Here is a 19,050-nt window from a genome sequence, read left to right on the forward strand (position 1 = left end):
CTTTTTTCATGCCTTCTCACATCAAACGCTGGGCTGAAAACCGTGCATCGTGCCGCTAAGATGCTGTTCTGGAGACAGGGGCAGCTTGATCAGCAAATCTCTTGAGGAAAATAAAGTCAGAGACTACAACAGGCTTTTCAAACAACAGAAAGCATCAAAAAGGGAGCCTGGAAAAAAAAGACACTGCTTTTGCTTTTCCTCTTGTCTGATCTTCCCCTCGCCTGCAGTACTAATCAGTCTGCGAGTATCTAATTAGAACACAGCTATGTTGCTCACTAAATCAGGAATTACTGAACCCACTCCACAAATAAATAACTCCCTTTCATACACTCTGGCTGAACAATAGTATCAGTTATAGACATCTTTCAACAGTTTTTCCTTTGCATTGACTAAGCTATAATTTTTGGTACACTTATGGAAACATTGTGTAGAAGACCACAATATTGTGGCACTTCAGTACTCTACATCTATAAAGAATATACAACCATATCATCTTATAACCACTCTAAACACAACTCACAATCAACTAACACAGGTTAGTCTGGAAAGTACTGTGTGTTAAGGTCGCAGTCTCCGGACCATATGAGAACACTTAAAACACTTGGATTTCAACGGCATGGTCCATTCAATGGGAACCTTCATCTGTTAAAAATAGAGCAGTCGAAACATCAATCATTGGAGCATTAATGTTTTGCAGCTTATTGTTTTGCCCTAGAATAGGGAGAGGTCATTGATCAAAGTTAAAGGACAGTCACTAGGGAAGCTAAGGGTCAAAACTGTGATTAACAAAGCTAGGTATGGACAACACAGCTAATCTCTGGATAGGAACACAGGAGAACAGGAATCATGTTCTTTTAACAATTTCGGCTGGATTGGTTGGGCTATTTGTGTCAAAGCATTCGGATCACAGTGGTTACAAGTACAACAACCCAAAGAAGACTGCCAGACCAGACCCTTGTTGTTGCATATGTTTGATGTGGAAAGACAGAGGGAACTGCATAACCCATAGATCATATTTCTTTATGCACAGAATATCATAAAATACCCCAATAATCTATCACGTATACATCCACAAATTCAGTTTATAACTTATTTTTTGTAGCGGTTTCTTGTTTAAGGAGTACCTATAAACTAAGTATGTGAAACTAAAATACATATTTAAATTATGTGTATTATCCAAATACAAATTTTTGATTTTGTCAATGCCTTGTACATTATCACACAATTAACCGCAAGGTAACCAAAGCTACTGTCACCAAAAGTGGGTGATTGTGTATGTAAGTAGCTGTCTCCTTATATTGCATTTTAAATGGAGATGAACAAAAATGCATAAGCTGTAATCTTAAACCATTAATTTAAAGAGAAATATGCCTCAACTTAGTAATGAAGAAGTTGTGCTTGTAATATTCTAGTACTTCAGAGAGAAAACCCAGGACACATCATGGTGCCATTAAATACAAGAAAGAAAAGTGTGTCCCAATCAGACAGACATAGCTTCAATCACCTTCAGCATGCCCAAGGATTTGATGTTCTGGCTTGTCTAGAAATCATCAAGGTACCCTGATGATTGGTGCACAAGCCAGTACTTGTCCCTGCATGCATTATCTTTATCAACGTTATTTTCACATTTTTGAGAGCTTTATTGTCTTCTGGATGATTATCTAGGAAAAGTGAATAGTTTAACAGAAACACAGTTATGGAATATATAAAATATATTAAAATGTTACTTTGGGGGGCACATACTGACCTAGGACCATTAGGAGGGCTCTCAGTGGCTGCCTTGGAGCGACCAGATATCGCCACTCTCAGCATAAATCTCTATGATTTGCTGTTTCGGGTGGATGGCTGCAGTCACGCAGAGCCCCATTTAAGTTGATGTTCATCTGTTTTTAAACTACAAATACAATAATTCTGGGACTTGTAGCAGTTCAAAAACAGCTGGAGCCACTACTTCATGGTGACCTTTGAAGTAGCGTAATCAACAGAGTTTGCCTTACAACGATGGTACTGGTGACCTGCAGTGTTGTTTATTTTAGCATGTGTGTCCTATAAAGCATAAATCATTTATGATTTTGATGTTTTTGCAAGGCTTTTGATAATATTTACACAATTAGAAGCCAAACAATTGCTTTGCAACGGTTGCTGAACTACTTATGCATTAAAGAAGCATAAGGAGCACGTAACACAGGGGGTAACTAGGTGGCAAGAGCATTTACAATTAAACTTCACCAAGGGTCCTATTATTCATTGTCTTGTGGGGGAGCAGGGAGATCTGGCCAAGGTCTGCCTTTTCCTGTACCTTTAGTTAGTATAAAATAAGAATGCTGCTTTATGGGTTAATCCAACCATTAGTCTGATGTCTCTTACAGAAGGCTCTGCTCACCATGCTACCCACAAGGCAACCAGGATTAAAAGTTACAGGTTAAAGAGGTGCTCAGCCTTCTGGAACTTGGAGCTGAGCCAATGATGGCACATGTCTAGAGGTCCATAGATACAGTTCATTCCATGAATATACATATGTATCTTGCTATAAACAAACCCTATAAAAATGTGGCTGTTACAAGGCATTGCAGTTGTTGTAGTTTACCAACAACTGAAAGCCTGATGGTTGAAGGACTATGCATAGAACCATGGAAAAATAAAAAAATGAATCTGCAAGCAAATTAAAAAAAGACACAGTTCAGCATGTATTTGCACTTAATGTAGAGGGCTGGGAATGGTAACACATAACATCTGATGTCGCTGTTGTCTTTGTGCATAACAGGGAGATGACATCTTGGACCGGAGCTCAGAACTTATCTACACTGGAGAAATGCAGTGGATTTACCAGCCGTATGGACGAAACCAGCAGAGGGTATTCTTCCTCTTTGATCACCAGTTGGTTCTCTGTAAAAAGGTAAATATGATTTTCAAAAACAACACTCATTTGTTTTTATTCAATATATCCTATCTAGCCAATCAATAACAATTTAATCCCAAAGTATTATTGAAAATCTGAGACTCAGAGTAAGGAGTGTTTATTGTGTTGAAAAATATTGTTTCCTTCAGTGGATCAATCACACGTCAGTCACTAGTTTATACTTAATTATGCAGAACCAGACAGGAACATGTTGAGGGGCATATATTATACTTGAGCATTTTATAAAACCAAAGTCATTGGTTGGGATCCTCTTACAATTTTCGTCGTCATCTGTAAATATGGAAAAAATCCTATATGAGGCTGCTGGGTGTTCTTTGGGAGAGCGCTTTACTGTAAAATGTGTGGCCAGCAACCGAGAGGCTCATTAGTGAACTAACAACCCATAGACCCCGGCCTCTGTATTCCCATAGCACTACCCATGTACAAATAAGTGATGTAGTGGCAAATCCCTCAATGACTCTTGATAAAAAAAAAAATAATATTAGTTTTTCTAATAAATTAATTTCATTCTTCCTACTAGTGCAAGAAACACCATTGCTAGCTTTGTATTGCCTGTGGTAAAGTATAAGTAATCACCAGCATTTCTGTACCAGGCTTTGGTAGGAAGAGACAGTTTTACAGGAATGCACAATATGTGCATTTTTTTATGATGATTATAACGACTTGTTTGATGAAAGAAAACATGGGATAGATATATAAATTGGTAGTTAGTATGTGCAACATCATATATTTAACACTGGTAAAAAACAATACAGGGACCGGCATCTACCAACTGCAACTTCGCTTACCGTAGAAATATCTGATAAATATGAAAGTAAAAAATCCAAGAATGAATGATCTGGGGGCCAACGTAATACAAATAATACAGAAAACCATGCACTCCCAAAGTTACCTTTAGCATAAGCTGTGCATCCACTGTATAAGATGTGTCTTCAGGAGATTCTGAAAATTAAAAGTAAACATTTTGTTTGATTGACGATAATTCAAGTAATGTGGGGAGTAATGTTTTCAAAAAGGACCAATCACCTGAAAATAAACACATTAATAAGTAAAATGATAACTGCTTGTAATGTCCTAGACTTTATTCAGCAGTTAATATATTTTCAAAGCACATCAGCCCTATCGATTCCTGTCTTAGGTCATAAAAACTAATAACAATGCGGGTGTGCTTCAGTGCCAAAATCAAAGACGTCTCACCCTCCAGCTAGTCCTTCCTTCCCCTTTCATTCCATACAACTCTCCTCTTTACACTTACGTCAAATCGCCCAAAGATTTTGCAGGACACACATGTTCCTAATGCTCCTGCTAAGGTGATGTTTCCAAGTTGCATCCCAAATCTTAGCTTTACTTCCAAATCAGCACTCTTTCTTAAATATCTTAATCTGTTGTATCATTTGATCAACTTAATTGCTTGATCATTTCCCCTGTAAGCATATTATTAAAAAATACCCCTGAAAGAGCTATTGTAAAAATGGTAACACAAAAAACACTTAATTAATGCTCTATTGATTAAGTGATTTTTTTAGATTGCAGATCTGCTTTAACTGGTGTCTTATCTGACTTTAATAGAAATTGTGCAAATATATTGGCCCTAGTGAAGTTTCTTGCTAGCCGGTTTAATATCAAATAATAAAAAAAATCTACAAAACAGTGGAGTTTATCTGTAATTATCAGATTTGTTTTCTTAGTCTTTCTAATATTGTTCCCAGATGTGTTGTTAAAGAAAGAATGAAGCCCATTAGTTACACCTACATTATTTAAAGCCATGGAGAGGACAACAGAAGGCTCTGATTATACACTTTGTATGAAATTGCAATGCACATGTTCGACACAGCATACTCAGTAGTATGCAGTAATGTAGTAATGAAAACATCTGCAAGACTGAAATTAGTGTTACTGACAGTAATATCTCTTAGCAACGGATATTTAAATATCTTCAATTTAAGATACCTCTCGGAAATCCATCGGCCCTACTCAGTTTTTTTGTATTGGACATTTGACATTTTCTGTCACCAAATCAACAATGCATCTCTAGTACACTGCCCTCTGCTTCTCCAGAGATTGTAACACAAGGCCTGGCCACGGCTGGGTGGCCTCTTCTCACTGCAAGATTCCCTTTGAGTAACACCTTTTATTTTTATAAGATGTTGCTCTTCAACTCATGAATATTGTCTGTGTCTGTGTGTGTCTAATCCTGCATATTTGGCTACGAACAGCTTATTTCTTCAGCTTCTGTTCGCTATTTGATATCTTTGTTGTTTCTTCCCTGCTCTGCTCTAAGTCACTTGGGCACCTTGCTATCTCATAGACGTTCTGTACCATCTTTGGCAATGTCTGAAGCAGCAGAAGCCTCTTCTCCAGATAGTCTCCTGCATCCTCTTGGACTTGATCCAAATCATTGCAGCTTACACTTCTCTGACCTCTCCAGCAGCGAGGATTTTCCTTCTTCCAGTTTCACAGTATTTCTTGGACAGTTATTAGCAAATACTGATATGGTACATACAACTCCAGTGGGAAATGACATGTAACTATAGCTAGAGGCATGAGCATTACTAGTATAATACCTCCTGTCCAAAAACACCCTACATTGCTCCATGTTTCTCATCTCGTGACTAAGATATCTCCATTGCTCAGAGCAAGGACTGGCCGACCAGCTGTCCCTACAGAAAGAATGTCACGCTTTTTGGAAGTAGATAGATACGCTGCTGGATTTTTATAAATCTTTATCATTTTATTGAAATAAAGTTTTGAGTTTCACCAACGTTTGTAGAAAAGTGAATTGTTTGCAGTTATATTTTAGCTACATAGCAGTAAAGCCAGAGACTGAAGTGGACCAAAACATAATATATGTTAGATATGCAGATTAGTCAATTAATGTCCCACTTGTTTTTTTTTTCCAGTTTACTGACAAATGGAATGGAATTGGCTTATTGTTGAATAAAAGATTAGATTTCCACATGTAGTTTAATGTCTAGGATATATATTGCTTCAGAAGATCAGTCAAGGAAGGATTTGTCTGCAAAAAATATATTTTTTTAAAAAGAGAATCTATCAGAATTCCTCAGCAATTTTACATGGAAGAGTGGGGCAGGTGATAATTGTGTCGGCACCTATATAGAGACAATGTATATATATATATATATATATTGTTTTTCCGGAAAGGAGTTTTTATAAAACCTTGCATAACCTGTATAGATAAACCATCAATTAGCTTCTCGGCCTTTTGGCTAAGATCAAGTGTAGTCTCTCTTGTGGTGGGGAGAGATGACACTGATCCTCTGGCCTTAGGGTTCGGGAAAGCAATGGAACCCGAGGTGAAATTGCCCTGGCAGAAATGCCAGAGTCACCGTGTGTGGTATTGCACGCCACTACACACGGTGAGCGCACGTTTCCACTGGCGGCCTTCCAGCACTACTCGCCCCCATGTACCATCAGGTCTTGAGGATGAGATTTATTTTTGAATCCGGCAGGCCAGAAATTAGTACAAAAAATACAAATGTTATTAAAAAAAAATTGTATGCTTTAACGACTAAAAGGTGCTTTTAAAAAGTTGAATGCCATCGCCGGCAATGAAAGCAACACCCAATATTAATGTAAAGGTTTGCCTCAAGTAGACCAAAAATCAAAACTAGGGTAAATCGCTAAAAACAACTGATAAAAAAACCCTTTAGGGTCATTGCCCACACCAATGTTGATAGAGATTGCCAACATGCATGTGATTGGCTCCTTGAATAATCAAATGCAGAGAAGTGCTTTCTATTGGTTGCTGCTGCTATGTCTGAGTCTTTGGCGGCCAGGAGCATTAATCCTGTCGCGATAAGTGACAGTATCAGAGGATGAAATAATACATCCTCGGTCTTATGTGCCGGTTCTTACAAGGAAGTAATACCATGTTTACCATCCTCAAGGAGTTCAATTTTCTCACTCTATCAGCCTCTACCACTTTTGCTTGGAGGCATTGCTAATTCTGTTAAATGGCCAACCCAGGGCTACCAAAACTTTAGGTGTCCATATCGAGACACCTGTGTTGGGAGTGTGGTAAGAGGTGAGGAAGGGGCAGTGACTGGTGAGGAGGGGTCAGCCACCCAACCTACAAGAACAAGAACACCAAATAAAATAAATCTCATCTCCCTTCTTTTATTTTGGAAAATAATGCCATAGGCATCCATTTTTTAAACTCCTCAAGTCATGCATTCATATTAGCATTATCCCCTCATCCAGTCACCACTTACTCCAACAACTCATGGGGGGTAACGCTAATGTGACAGAGGTTGCTGGAAATAAAGAAATCGGAATTTAGTTAATTTATTTTGTGTGTATATACAGTATGTGTAAATGTGTGTGTGTATGATTTTGGAATTGCCCCCTCCCTAAATCAATTGCTGGAGACGCCTCTGGAGACAGACCTCCATTGATGTTACAGCGCCCTGGGCCAGTCAGGAGAGATCAGAGGATCTTCCTGACTGGGCTATGATCCTCACTGGCTGTAGAAGTGGGACAGTGGAGCAGTGACACAGTAGAGCAGGACTGTGCCCGAAAAAGACGACTTTTGGGAGGTATGTCAGTCCTTTGGTTTTTAAACCTAAAATGGTGCTTTAAAATTCATTTGAAAATGTGGAATTATTGTGTGAATACAAAGCAGCCACTCATAAACTGTTGCTACAGAAACAACAAAAAAAACAACTTCTGTTTTAATTGTATCTCATTAAGAAGAAAGAATATAATGGATGTTGTACTTATATGTGCTTCTTTCATATACACGGTTCCATTGGTTACCAATTGATCTATACTCCCTCCTATATGAAGGAAATGGTGAGAGACTTTTGAAAAAGTGGTAGTTGTATTACATTGTTTTTACACTATTATTTAGTACCGTATTAGTTAGGATACTTAAAAAGTGGTATTTAGATGTTCTCCTACTTACTAAATTAATTAATCGGTAAATGGTGAAATAACCAAATTCCCACAAAACAAATACATCTGTCGGGTTTACATTCCAAAAATACAATTTCCAGAGCTCTGTAATGCTAATTCCGTAAAGCTGAGCTACACAAATGATCAAAATACTATTGATGAACGTTCCAACAGTTTACCAAATAAAATTGTGGCTTGTTCAGCTGGCTTGTTCACCTTAAACTTAACTTTTTGAAATCTATTTATTCCTGCTGAGTTCCTTTAACGTTAATGTGTAATTCAACAATTAACTCGGCTGTGCATTTTAACTGAATTCAATAGTGCTGTATCAAGAATAACAATGAAACCAGCCGAAATAGACTCTCTGTTTCCTGCTGACATTGATGGATACAGTTCATTTGTTTCTCACTTGTATTGGGTGTACCCTCCATAAACTCATTTTTTAAATATATATGTACAGTAATGGTGGAACAGGAAAGAGCCTTCCCCAAACTGGTTCCACAGAAGTAGAAGTGTTTTTGTAGGCTGTAAAATTAACATTATCCATTAATGGAACTAAAGGAGTTCCCTCCAACCCTAAAAAAACACCCCCCACGCATTATCCCTTCTCCACCAAACTTTACAATAGGCATTATGTGTTCAGGTAGGTATAGTTCACCTGTCATCTGCCCAGATTTGTTCATGAAACTTTCAGATAGTTAAGCAAGATTCATCCAGAGTGCAGTGGCGGTGTGCTTTAAGCCAACTCAGCCGACGCTTGGCATTGCGTATAGTGATCTTCTGCTTGTGTGCAGCCGCTTGGCCATACAAACTCATTTTGTGAAACCCCTGACACACAGTGCTTGCCCTGATGTTGCTTGTAATGGCTGTTTGGAGCTCTGTAGTGAGTGATGCTGCAGAGGACAGGTGATGTTTTCCACATGAAGCACTTCAGCATTCAACAACCCCACCGTGGCTAAGCTGTTACCTCTAGACTCTTCCACTTTAACAGATTTAACAGGGCAGAAATTTCATGAACATAATTCTGGCAAACTAGGCATTTTATACATGTGTTAGCAATGATTGTGGCTGGAACACTGAAACTCACTTTTTGTCATATAGTATGTATGTATGTATGTATATATATATATATATATATATATATATATATATATATATACATATACACACACACAAAGTCAAATAGTCATTGTATACTTTTGGATCTTTTGGACATAAATTTATCCACTATAACTGCAGGAGGACCAACACATAGGTCATTTGCTTATCTAAACGTGACCTTTGAATCATCAACGTTTTTAATGTAAGTCATTGTTGTCCAAGTGATGGCCCACAAAGGTTTTTGTCCGATTCATAGATCAACTTTTAAGGATAGAAGTTCTATAATATTTTAATCTGTACAGACCCTAAATCTATGATTTCCATTGGTTTGCATCGTACCCTATTAAAAAGCTGCACCACACTAGTCTAAGTGTTGTCTCCACTTAGCATAGAATGGTCATCTCGTAACTATGGAGAGGTAAAGTGTACATTAAGCGTGTTCTACAGCTGTTGATAGCTTATCTCTGACTCTCTTCCAGGACCTGATCAGGAGGGACATTCTTTATTACAAGGGTCGGTTAGACATGGATAAATTTGAGGTGATTGAAGTGGAGGATGGACGAGATGAGGACTTTAATGTGAGCGTAAAGAATGCCTTTAAACTGCACAACAAGGAGACAGAGGAAATGCACATTTTCTTCGCTAAGAAGTTGGAGGAAAAGCTGAGGTGGCTGCGTGCCTTTCGGGAGGAGAGGAAGATGGTGCAAGAAGATGAGAAGATCGGTAAGAGGTCTCTGCATTGGAGATAGAAGGGTCGGGTTGATAGACTTGGGTCCTTATTCTAAAAAAGCATCTACGTATCTAAAAATGTTGACCAAGCATAACATCTATACCACCTCACTAGTAAAGGAGAAATAGTGTAGTCAGGATCTTCACAGTGAAGAACAGAAGAGACTGTGCCTTGGGGTACTTAATAAAGACCAGTAGGCACAAAGTGTGTTATTTACTAAACTGTGCGTATGTAGGTGAGTTGACATAATGTGAAACCTTTAATCTCAGTGAAGTAACTATGCATTATCAAGTACCAGCACTGGTGTTCTTAACCTACAAGAAGGACTGATGCAGATTCAATATTAAGTGAATGAAGCCCAGAAGTTGCGTATAAATTAAAAAGGGGAGTAGCGGGGTCATACTATCTAAAATCAGTATTATCTGTCTAAATGCATGAAAAGGAAACTTACTTGCAGAAGTGAATGCGCTCAAAGAATGTAGAATTCAATATATTCTCGGAGGTAGGGAGATTCAAAAAAGGGAGTGATGTAAGGTCACTATATACAAGGGATACTTCTGAATAATTTGTAAGGGATGGAGATGTGAGGCAGAGAGGTCATATTTAAGAACACTTCAGAAATCAATATAGCAGAGGAAGAAGGAATGCATTAATAAGGATTAGTTTAAGGGGAGGAAAGACTAAGAAGTCCAATATTACTCCTAGGTTAAATATTTGTGAGGCTAGATGAAAAGGCCTCTTATTAGTGGTAATGGAGAATTAATGCTTTTGAAACTAATAGGGTATAAGAGAAGGATTACTAAGCAGATGATTTGGTGATTTGGGCTTTCAGGAGCTAGATTGCAGATAAAGAAGGACATAAAGCCATATATCAACAGACATCAGCAGGGCCATGCATTTCTTCCAACATTGTTTTAAAAGTGTAATTGTCAATCTTGATACCACTGCTGTCTTTTTTTCCATTAACATATAGAAATTGTGTTAAACCATAGGTTTGGTTCTACTTTCTGTTGGCGGTAATATTTTTTACGTCAACAATAATGCAATTTTTATTTACAGTTTCACTGAAGAACTATTTTTTCCATGCATTTGCAAGTGAAACACCACGAAAAGTGACCACGCAGCTATTGTTTGAATTAAATTGCACATGATGGCCGTAGAATCCCTTTTATAGTATACCGGTTTTGTCATTTTAAGGTGGTTAAACTGATTCTCACAGGGTCGTAAGACTGGATGAAATTTTCATTGAAAAGGATAGAACAAAAAAGAAAGCTTTAGTGAATGAACATGATTACATATCTTGGATATAATCACGTTATACATGTGCAGTCTGTTGAAGTACAGAAAGTGTTTTAAAGTCGTTCCCGGGCCTAGAGTCAGATTTGAATTTGAATTGAATTTTTGAGGAGAAATTATATGATAGAGGGTAAATAAAAATATGAATAACTTAAAAGGAGACAGGAACTCAGTGACACACACTGGCCTGTTTAATAATAGACATATTATTATAAATCGGCAGGGTGAGGTTGTATGTGTAACATAAACATAGTACAGTCATACTTCTTCCCAGGGAAATTTACAGAATATGTTTAATTAAGGATAAAGAGAGACTTCCCAGCATATTGTAGTCTAGAAAATCATATATTTTAGCAGTTTGTTGTGACAGACAAATCCTGGCATGCCAACTGTTGCTTAACCTGATGTAGTATAAAAAAAGGCACAAACAACAAAAATATGGATGCAATGAATATTAGTCTGTGTCGTGGTAAATATTCGCAAACGTAACACCATCTATTCACTAAATTACAGGTGTTTTTTATTATATACCATAACAGGGACGTATATATCATTAACCTATTAAATCACAACTAGTCAAACGCCGGAGGCTAATTATTTCCTTTATTTTTGTCAGGATTTGAAATTTCAGAATACCAGAAGAGACAAGCGGCAATGACTGTGAGAAAAGTCAGCAAGCAGAAAGGTACAATAGATGCCAAAGCAAAGCCTCCAACATTATCACCAATTGATATTATTATTAAGCAGACCAGAGCTTGGCAGTGACATGGTTTTTGACAGAAATCTCATTGTACCTATAACATCCATAAGTCCTGGCACGGGCACTGGTGTCATTTACTATGGTTATAATATCACTGTTTTAGTCATTATCCAATTATACGACTACAGGCAAAAAATATAGTAGATCGTGTTGTTTAGGAGGCATTTTGAGAAATATTGGTCATAAAGTCTGGTAAAACTGAGTAATCTAAAGCATATAATGTGTCTGAGGCTACCCTGGAAATGGAGATGAAGCTGTGTTAGCCCATGAGAAAACAGTCTTTACCTGAAGTTGATGAAGTTTTATGGGCCAACACATACGTTGTTGGGACCTTGGAGGTCTCTTCTTCAAACCATCACAGTGTTGAAAATAACACTTAACATCTGCCTTCAACACCTTGCCAAACATGATCACTGCAAATCAATGTTCTACATGTAGTGTGGCTGCCATCAGTCGCTCAACTGATCAGCAGTACTTGACTCCTGGTCCATTGAGGTTCTCACATTGTTTCAATGCACAGAAGAGATTTCTGTTATAAAATCAAATGCTCACAAAAAACTGTAAAAATATATATTTAAATACAAGAATGGAGCTATTGTGGACCACAACCCCCAATATTGTCATCCAGAATGATTATTGACTTAAGAGCTGTAAACCACAAATGAAGGTGCACCAGAGCTAAAAAATGAGCTATATTTATGCTGGGATTGTGATCCGTTTGTTAATTATGGCCCCCATTGTATGTACATATGTTAGTGTGTGAACATGTGTCTTTGAGTATGTTTGCATGTGTGTCAGGTTATTTTAGTAAAAGTGTGTGCCTGGGTATGTTAGCGTGTGGCTGGGTGTGTATGTTAGGGTGTGTGCATGCATGTGGGTGTAAAGTGTCTTTGTGTTAGTGTGAGTGTCTAGGTGTGTGTTAGTGCTGAATGTCTAGTTGTGTTGGTGTGTAGCATCCCCACGATAAATCTGCATTCATATACAGCTGGAGTAAATTGAATCATTTGAAGTGGCCACGGCATGAATGCTCCCTAAAAATTACGAGATCATAATGTCTGTTGATCACACCAGGGTCACACCAGGCTGACAAAGCAGTTCTTTCTGACATATCGATAATGACACGGGACATAATGTATCATTTAGTGAAGGAACAAAATCAGATGATGGGAAGCTCAAAAAATATATTTTGCCCTAGCCACCTGTCATGTGATCAGTTCCTTAAACTGTATGTAAAGTCTATTAAAAATAATTGACGCTGTTTTCAAGGCAAAGGGGATGCTCACACCAAATATGGTTTTGATTTAGATTTTTCTTGTGTTTGTTCACTTTGCATTTTGTTAAAAGATAAAAATAATTATGAAAAAATATATGTTAATATAATAATATTAATTATTTTTAAAGCATTTTCCCCACACCTGCCTAAAACTTTTGCACAGTGTATATATGTGTATATATATATATATATATATATATATTTGCATGTATATATAAATATACATATAAATGTCACTTGCTTAGTTTGTGACAGCCTGTAGTACATGTAGCATTTCTAGTTTAGGCAAAACATTATATTTTAATGTTATGACCACTTAAAACAGCAGACACTGTCTGTAATGGGTCTCGTTCCCCTGCCACACACGCTCTTTCTGCAAGAATGCCTCATTTACTCAGCATCAGCAGGGCATTTTATTAGATTAACTGTTTAAATATATTGTCAGTCCCCGAGGCACTGAAGAGTTTAAATGTTATTAGCTCCATAAGTTGCATTTTATAACATAACAGCACAAATGATGCATGAATGAGTTACAACCACGTAGGTATATCCTGGGCTATTCCTCTGAGTGAGTGACTAGATGCGCTCAGCACATGGGGCCGCAGGTTTTGCAGTGTGTAGCAAAATAAGGATTCCTGTTCATTTTACTACACGCACGGGATCTTCCGGGAAATTGTTTTGGCTCAATATGTTTAGGTTAGAATTGCAGGCAGGAGAAGAAAATAATTGTGCAAAGTGCTTACTGTGTTTTTAAGCAATCAGCACAAACATATTCATGGTTTCTATTGAATGCCATGAAATCACAATGGGTGTTTCATGAAAAAAGGGAATCTGGGATCTGTGAATCAAGTGGATTTTTGTGTGAATAAGGCTAGGTTTCCACTTGTTTTTTTTTGCTAAAAACGCCCATAAAAGCGTCAATTCAGCCACATGGCGTTTTTTAGTGAAAAAACGCTGCGGCCAGATGTTAGCACAATGCCATATCCACTTGGCGTTTTTCTGTTCGGCTTTTTTTCAGTCCTCTTTGGCGTTTTTCTGCTTTTTTGGGGTCTATGGCAGTTTTTCAAAATCGCAGCATGTTGACACTCATTTTTTGCAAGGAAATCTTGGTGTTTTTCTCCAATAGAAGTCTATGGGAGAGAAAAAACGCCATGAAAAAGCCATGTGGGTTTATTGCCTTGGCGTTTTTTATGCCATTTTTTTCCACAGTTACAATGCAGAGGATGGACCCAGTATCTGTGTGTCCTACGAGAAATAGGCTGGAAACAAACAGTTTCACACAAAACAAAGTTCATATTGAATTTTACACCATTTGGAACAAACAGGCCATTACAAACAAACATACCCGACGCATCAACTGGATCCTGCGTGCCAAAAGCAAACAATTTGCACCATCAAAAACCAGGACAAAAACCCAAGTGGAAACCTAGCCTAAGACAGCTTTTAGAATGTTGAACCGAACTTTGATGCCCCGCACCCTAATGTATGCATTGGATAGGCATAACACACAGAGTGCCTTGCTTTAATATGTTACCAAAATACAAATAAATAAATAAATATATATATAATGTTTTAAACTTTTCTACTTTAACACAAGCTTATACATAAGTATCCACAGACAGGAGTCGTTAACATGGATAAGCAGTCAGGGGCAGTCATAGGGAGACCCAGGTAGGCTTAAGTAAGAACTGAATGGGTTTAAGGTGATTAAGTTGATGACTGGTTTTAAAGGAAGTCATGAAAAGTCCAGAAACCTGCCGCATTTGTGTACTTATCATAATACAATGTTGCTTATTTATAAAGACCCACTCTTCTACAAAAGTGATATAATGGTGCAATCCCCTATAACACCCTATGGAATGCTGGTTCTCCAGAATATTTTTTATACATAACCCCCATCAGTCAGTGTATGAATCAACGCATTGTAGTGACAAAACTATCAGTTTAAGGACAATGTGGTTAAGATCAAACCTTCTCTTTTTATATTATATTCAAAATGTTACTGAATTAAAGCATTGCTTTAATGGCATGGAAGCAAACTATGTTGTCAACATATTAGGGGATTCCATTGGAAGAGTAATCCCAGCTGGAAAAGATGTGGTATTTCTCATATTCATTTCTTGATGTATTCAGACACTCACACGTCCTGCAATATTTATTAGGGAGAAATACTCAGGCAGCTGCTCGCTGCATGAAAACAGGAGGCACGTGGAGATCACATGTTCGGTAGCGAGGAACTTGGCAGCACAGGTTGTATCAAATGAAAGTTTAATCACCTACTGGGAATTCCAGGCATAATTTCCACATCAGCCCAACTGAACTCAAAAAATATTTTGCTAGAAAAATGCCAAGGATCAATGAATCACCACACGCCCAACTAAGTAACTCTAAATACAGTATATATTTTAGGACCGGATGTATCTATCTAGATATTTCTATAGATATGCTTGGTATAATAAGAGGAAAGGCATGTTTTTTATCTATACCACAGACTGCTGCAAAACAGAACTTATAAACACCCACTGAATAGTTAGATGGAACCTTCCCAATGCTCATGTATCATGCTCTATATTGCCATTAAGGACATAATCTGGAGATCATGGGAAACAAGATGAAAAGGGAAGACTTCTTATAGGGCAAAAAGTACCATTTCATTGGATCGTAAATTGACCAGTAACTTGTAGAAGTGTTGTCAGCATTTTCTGTTCCACTGCCTATTTAAATAGATATTGAGAACCATTTATACCCTATGCCGAATATCAACATCCCCCTCCAAAAAAAAACTACACAGTAATCCTATATTCGTAAATACAGTTACATTGATACATTTCTGTAAAAGCTCGTTTGAGCAGGGCCCTCCTCACTTGTAGTTCTGTAAGTCAAACTGTTATGTTATATACCACTCGTTATGGCCCGTCTACTCTTTATAAAGGCTGCTAATTGGAAAATCATTATTTACTGTTGATTTTACTAATAGGCAAAATATCCAGTTTGATGGAGAAGTTATATGTGTCTGTGCTTTCAACGCATTCTGTGTATCTGTAACAAGGCTGCACACTTTTCTTGTGTGAGATCTTTAGACAGCCTGTGTATACCCACATATCACACAACACTGCTTGACATGGAGAATGAGTAAAGGGCTCGTTGTGAAGCTACCCACGTACCAACACATTAATAAGGCTTTGCCGTGTTTGAATAAATGCAATCGAGTATATGCATATTAATTGTTTTCTCTGCCCCCTAGACATATTTTAAGTACCCTAAACAAATAATACAATTCTACTCTTTGTTTGGAAAGAATCTTTATTTACATAAGTTATAGCGTTATATATTTATAGTTTATAGCCTCAAGCAAAAAGAAAGTTTAGTGATTGAAAAAGTAAATTTTATATAACCCTATTGAATTGTATATAGATCCATTTAGATAATGTGGGTGCCATTTTAAATGCAGTCTTTTAACTAAACATGGGTCAAGTGCATGACGTCACACATGTTTGCAGTTAGTCACGGGCATACCTGGAACCAGTAGACCCTGCTGCTTTATTTACACACCAAGTGCATTATTTTATATTTATCAACATCGAACTGCAGCTGCCACATTCTCGACCATTCTTCTACTTTACTTAAATCATTAGCCATTTGGATTATTCTACCAGGAATGCCTACCCTGTTGGAATCATCTGCAAAATTACATACCTTAGCTTTGGAATCTATTGTAACATCGCTAATAAAAATATAAAAAAATGGGCCCCAGTATTGATCCCTGAGGTACCCCGCTGGTAACAAAACCTCCCTTATATATGTACGCCATTAACTACATCCAAATTTATTTTCAATTTATTTATGAATTTTACATGAGGGACAGTGTCAAGCGCATTATCAAAATCTAGATAGGATATATCTAGTCTATTATTTTAAAAAAATTCTTACTCCTTAACACTACTTGTATAATACGTACTGATCTGCAATTAGCTGATGCATCCCTGCTAACTTTTTTGTATATGGTTTCTATGTTTTTAACTAAACTGCAATATAAAATATGTGTCTGTTCTCTGTTTTAGCTGGTGTCAGCTGTCCTCGCTCAGTTCCTCCAGCATATCCGCCACCTCAGGAGCCAGGAGCCATCCAAGGACAATATATGGTGACCGATGGCATATCTCAACCACAAGTTTTTGAGTTCACTGAACCTAGGAGAAGTCAGTCCCCATTCTGGCAAAACTTCAGCAGGTTGACGCCTTTCAAAAAATAATAGAGATATAAATATATAAATATATATTGAAAGGAGAAAAAAAATTATATTTATAGATGGACCTTTTTTCGGAGAAGCACTGTTGCAACTAAACTACAAAAGGACTATATATATATATATATATATATATATATATATATATATATATATATATATATACACACACAGGGAAATTAACAAAAAAGGAATGTTTTGTTCCTGAAAAACATTTTTTTTTCCGTCGGGCAACAGGAACTGCTCTGCTTTGAAAATCTCCACCACAAAAAAAACTCACTTTGCTTACCCTATTGCTGATGAGTACAATCATGGTCACAAAACATTCTCTGCGCCTCGCTCTTGAGACTTTTGGATTTTTGCCATGCTTTATGACACTGACCATAATCTTTTTCTGTGGACCTATTCTAACGAAGATTACACACTTTGTGTAAACGAGCGGCCCTTCAAGTATAGCGAAGCAAAAAGAATACTGCTTGAAATGGAGAAACAAGAAACAAAAACATTCTACTTTCAATTTATGATTTTCCCACCAATCGCATCTCAACGCCTGCAGCAATTAGCAGGACTTTCCATACAATAAGTGCCTCTGGCACCGCAGGGGTGGGTATTTCACACTCAAGTCATTTGCATTCATTTCACTTGAATAAAGCTGCAGCCATTTTTAAGTGATTTAACCGACAAGCAGAGTGCTGCTGCACAAAAGGGGGATTTTAGAGCGTTAATTGACTGGTTTTTAAAAGTAGCTCAATATAGATGCACGGTAGTCGGACAGAGCCTTAACCTGCCGATGCATTTTTTTAACTACACCTTTCCTGTGTGTGTTTGTTCTGAAGGCATAAACAAGCAGGCTAACCAGGAACACTAGGAATTACCTGCCTGCCTGTCGTTTGATCCTCTCACTGTTCTGAGCTTTAGCTGTTGAAGCAAGAGTTCCTTAGTTCACAGTGAATCTGCTAGGTACTGTGTAGTCTCTCTCTTGCTTTATCTATCCTGTAGCTGTTCTGGGACCAGGGAGGAGAATAATCAAACAGGGATAGTTACATCTTTATTAAATGGTGACTTTTTTTCTTTTCCTTCCAAAGAGTATCTTTATTAATTTCATTTATTTTGGTTTCTCTCTGCTTTGCTGATTTAAGAAGCCGGTATATGTTATGGATGTGCATATATGTATATATTAATATTTCTTTTACTATTCTTTTGTTTGGTTTTTTTTTGTTTTTGTTTTTTTAAGAGGGTTTGTTTTCTGGTCACTGTGAGCTGTGTAACACTAAAACATGTAATATTAATACTGACTATATCTGCTGCTTTCTCCCGCCACACTTCCCTTTTACAATACAGCCTGATTTCTGCATCGGTTATATCCAAAGCCATGTTTGACTGTAAGATGCAGCTGTTAGTGGAATAGTTTACTATCAAAATGGCAATAATGATCGTGGTTTGGAATATACAAAAGGTGTAACATACTCAACGTAATAGGTGGATGGACAGCTGTGATGTCATGTCTTCTTCAACTTAAGGACGGAGGATGTAATATATATATATATATATATATATATATATATATATATATATATATTTTACACACGCACACAGATGCACACACCTGCACTGAGTATGTATATGTTTTCATATTAAATGATAATTCATCTATATATGTAAGGTTTCTGAAAGAAGCCCTACATAATATGTATGGTTAAACTACATGAGAGAGGGAGATGTTACGGTATGTTTGAAAATAAAAACACTTTCATCCTTAACAAGAAAAAACAATACCCCAGTCCTTACGGGGCTAAAACATGTAACAAAACTC

The 19,050-nt window shown here is 37.3% G+C and overlaps 1 protein-coding gene and 1 pseudogene across 3 annotated transcripts in view; both read left to right on the forward strand.

Moving 5' to 3' along the window:
* ARHGEF9 (Cdc42 guanine nucleotide exchange factor 9) overlaps positions 1 to 18,321 on the forward strand; it is an 83,534-nt gene extending 65,213 nt beyond the window's left edge. For all 3 annotated transcript variants that reach the window (XM_053472618.1, XM_053472619.1, XM_053472620.1), the window contains exons 7-10: positions 2,765 to 2,896; positions 9,415 to 9,658; positions 11,578 to 11,646; positions 17,056 to 18,321. In XM_053472618.1, the coding sequence (XP_053328593.1) occupies positions 2,765 to 2,896; positions 9,415 to 9,658; positions 11,578 to 11,646; positions 17,056 to 17,243 (633 nt within the window). In that variant the 3' untranslated portion in view covers positions 17,244 to 18,321. The remainder of the gene's footprint in view (positions 1 to 2,764; positions 2,897 to 9,414; positions 9,659 to 11,577; positions 11,647 to 17,055) is intronic.
* On the forward strand, positions 6,128 to 6,307 carry LOC128504146 (uncharacterized; annotated as a pseudogene).
* Positions 18,322 to 19,050: the final 729 nt, after the last annotated feature.

Source organism: Spea bombifrons, chromosome 8 (genome assembly GCF_027358695.1).
Source record: "Spea bombifrons isolate aSpeBom1 chromosome 8, aSpeBom1.2.pri, whole genome shotgun sequence".
Classification (NCBI taxonomy): domain Eukaryota; kingdom Metazoa; phylum Chordata; class Amphibia; order Anura; family Pelobatidae; genus Spea; species Spea bombifrons.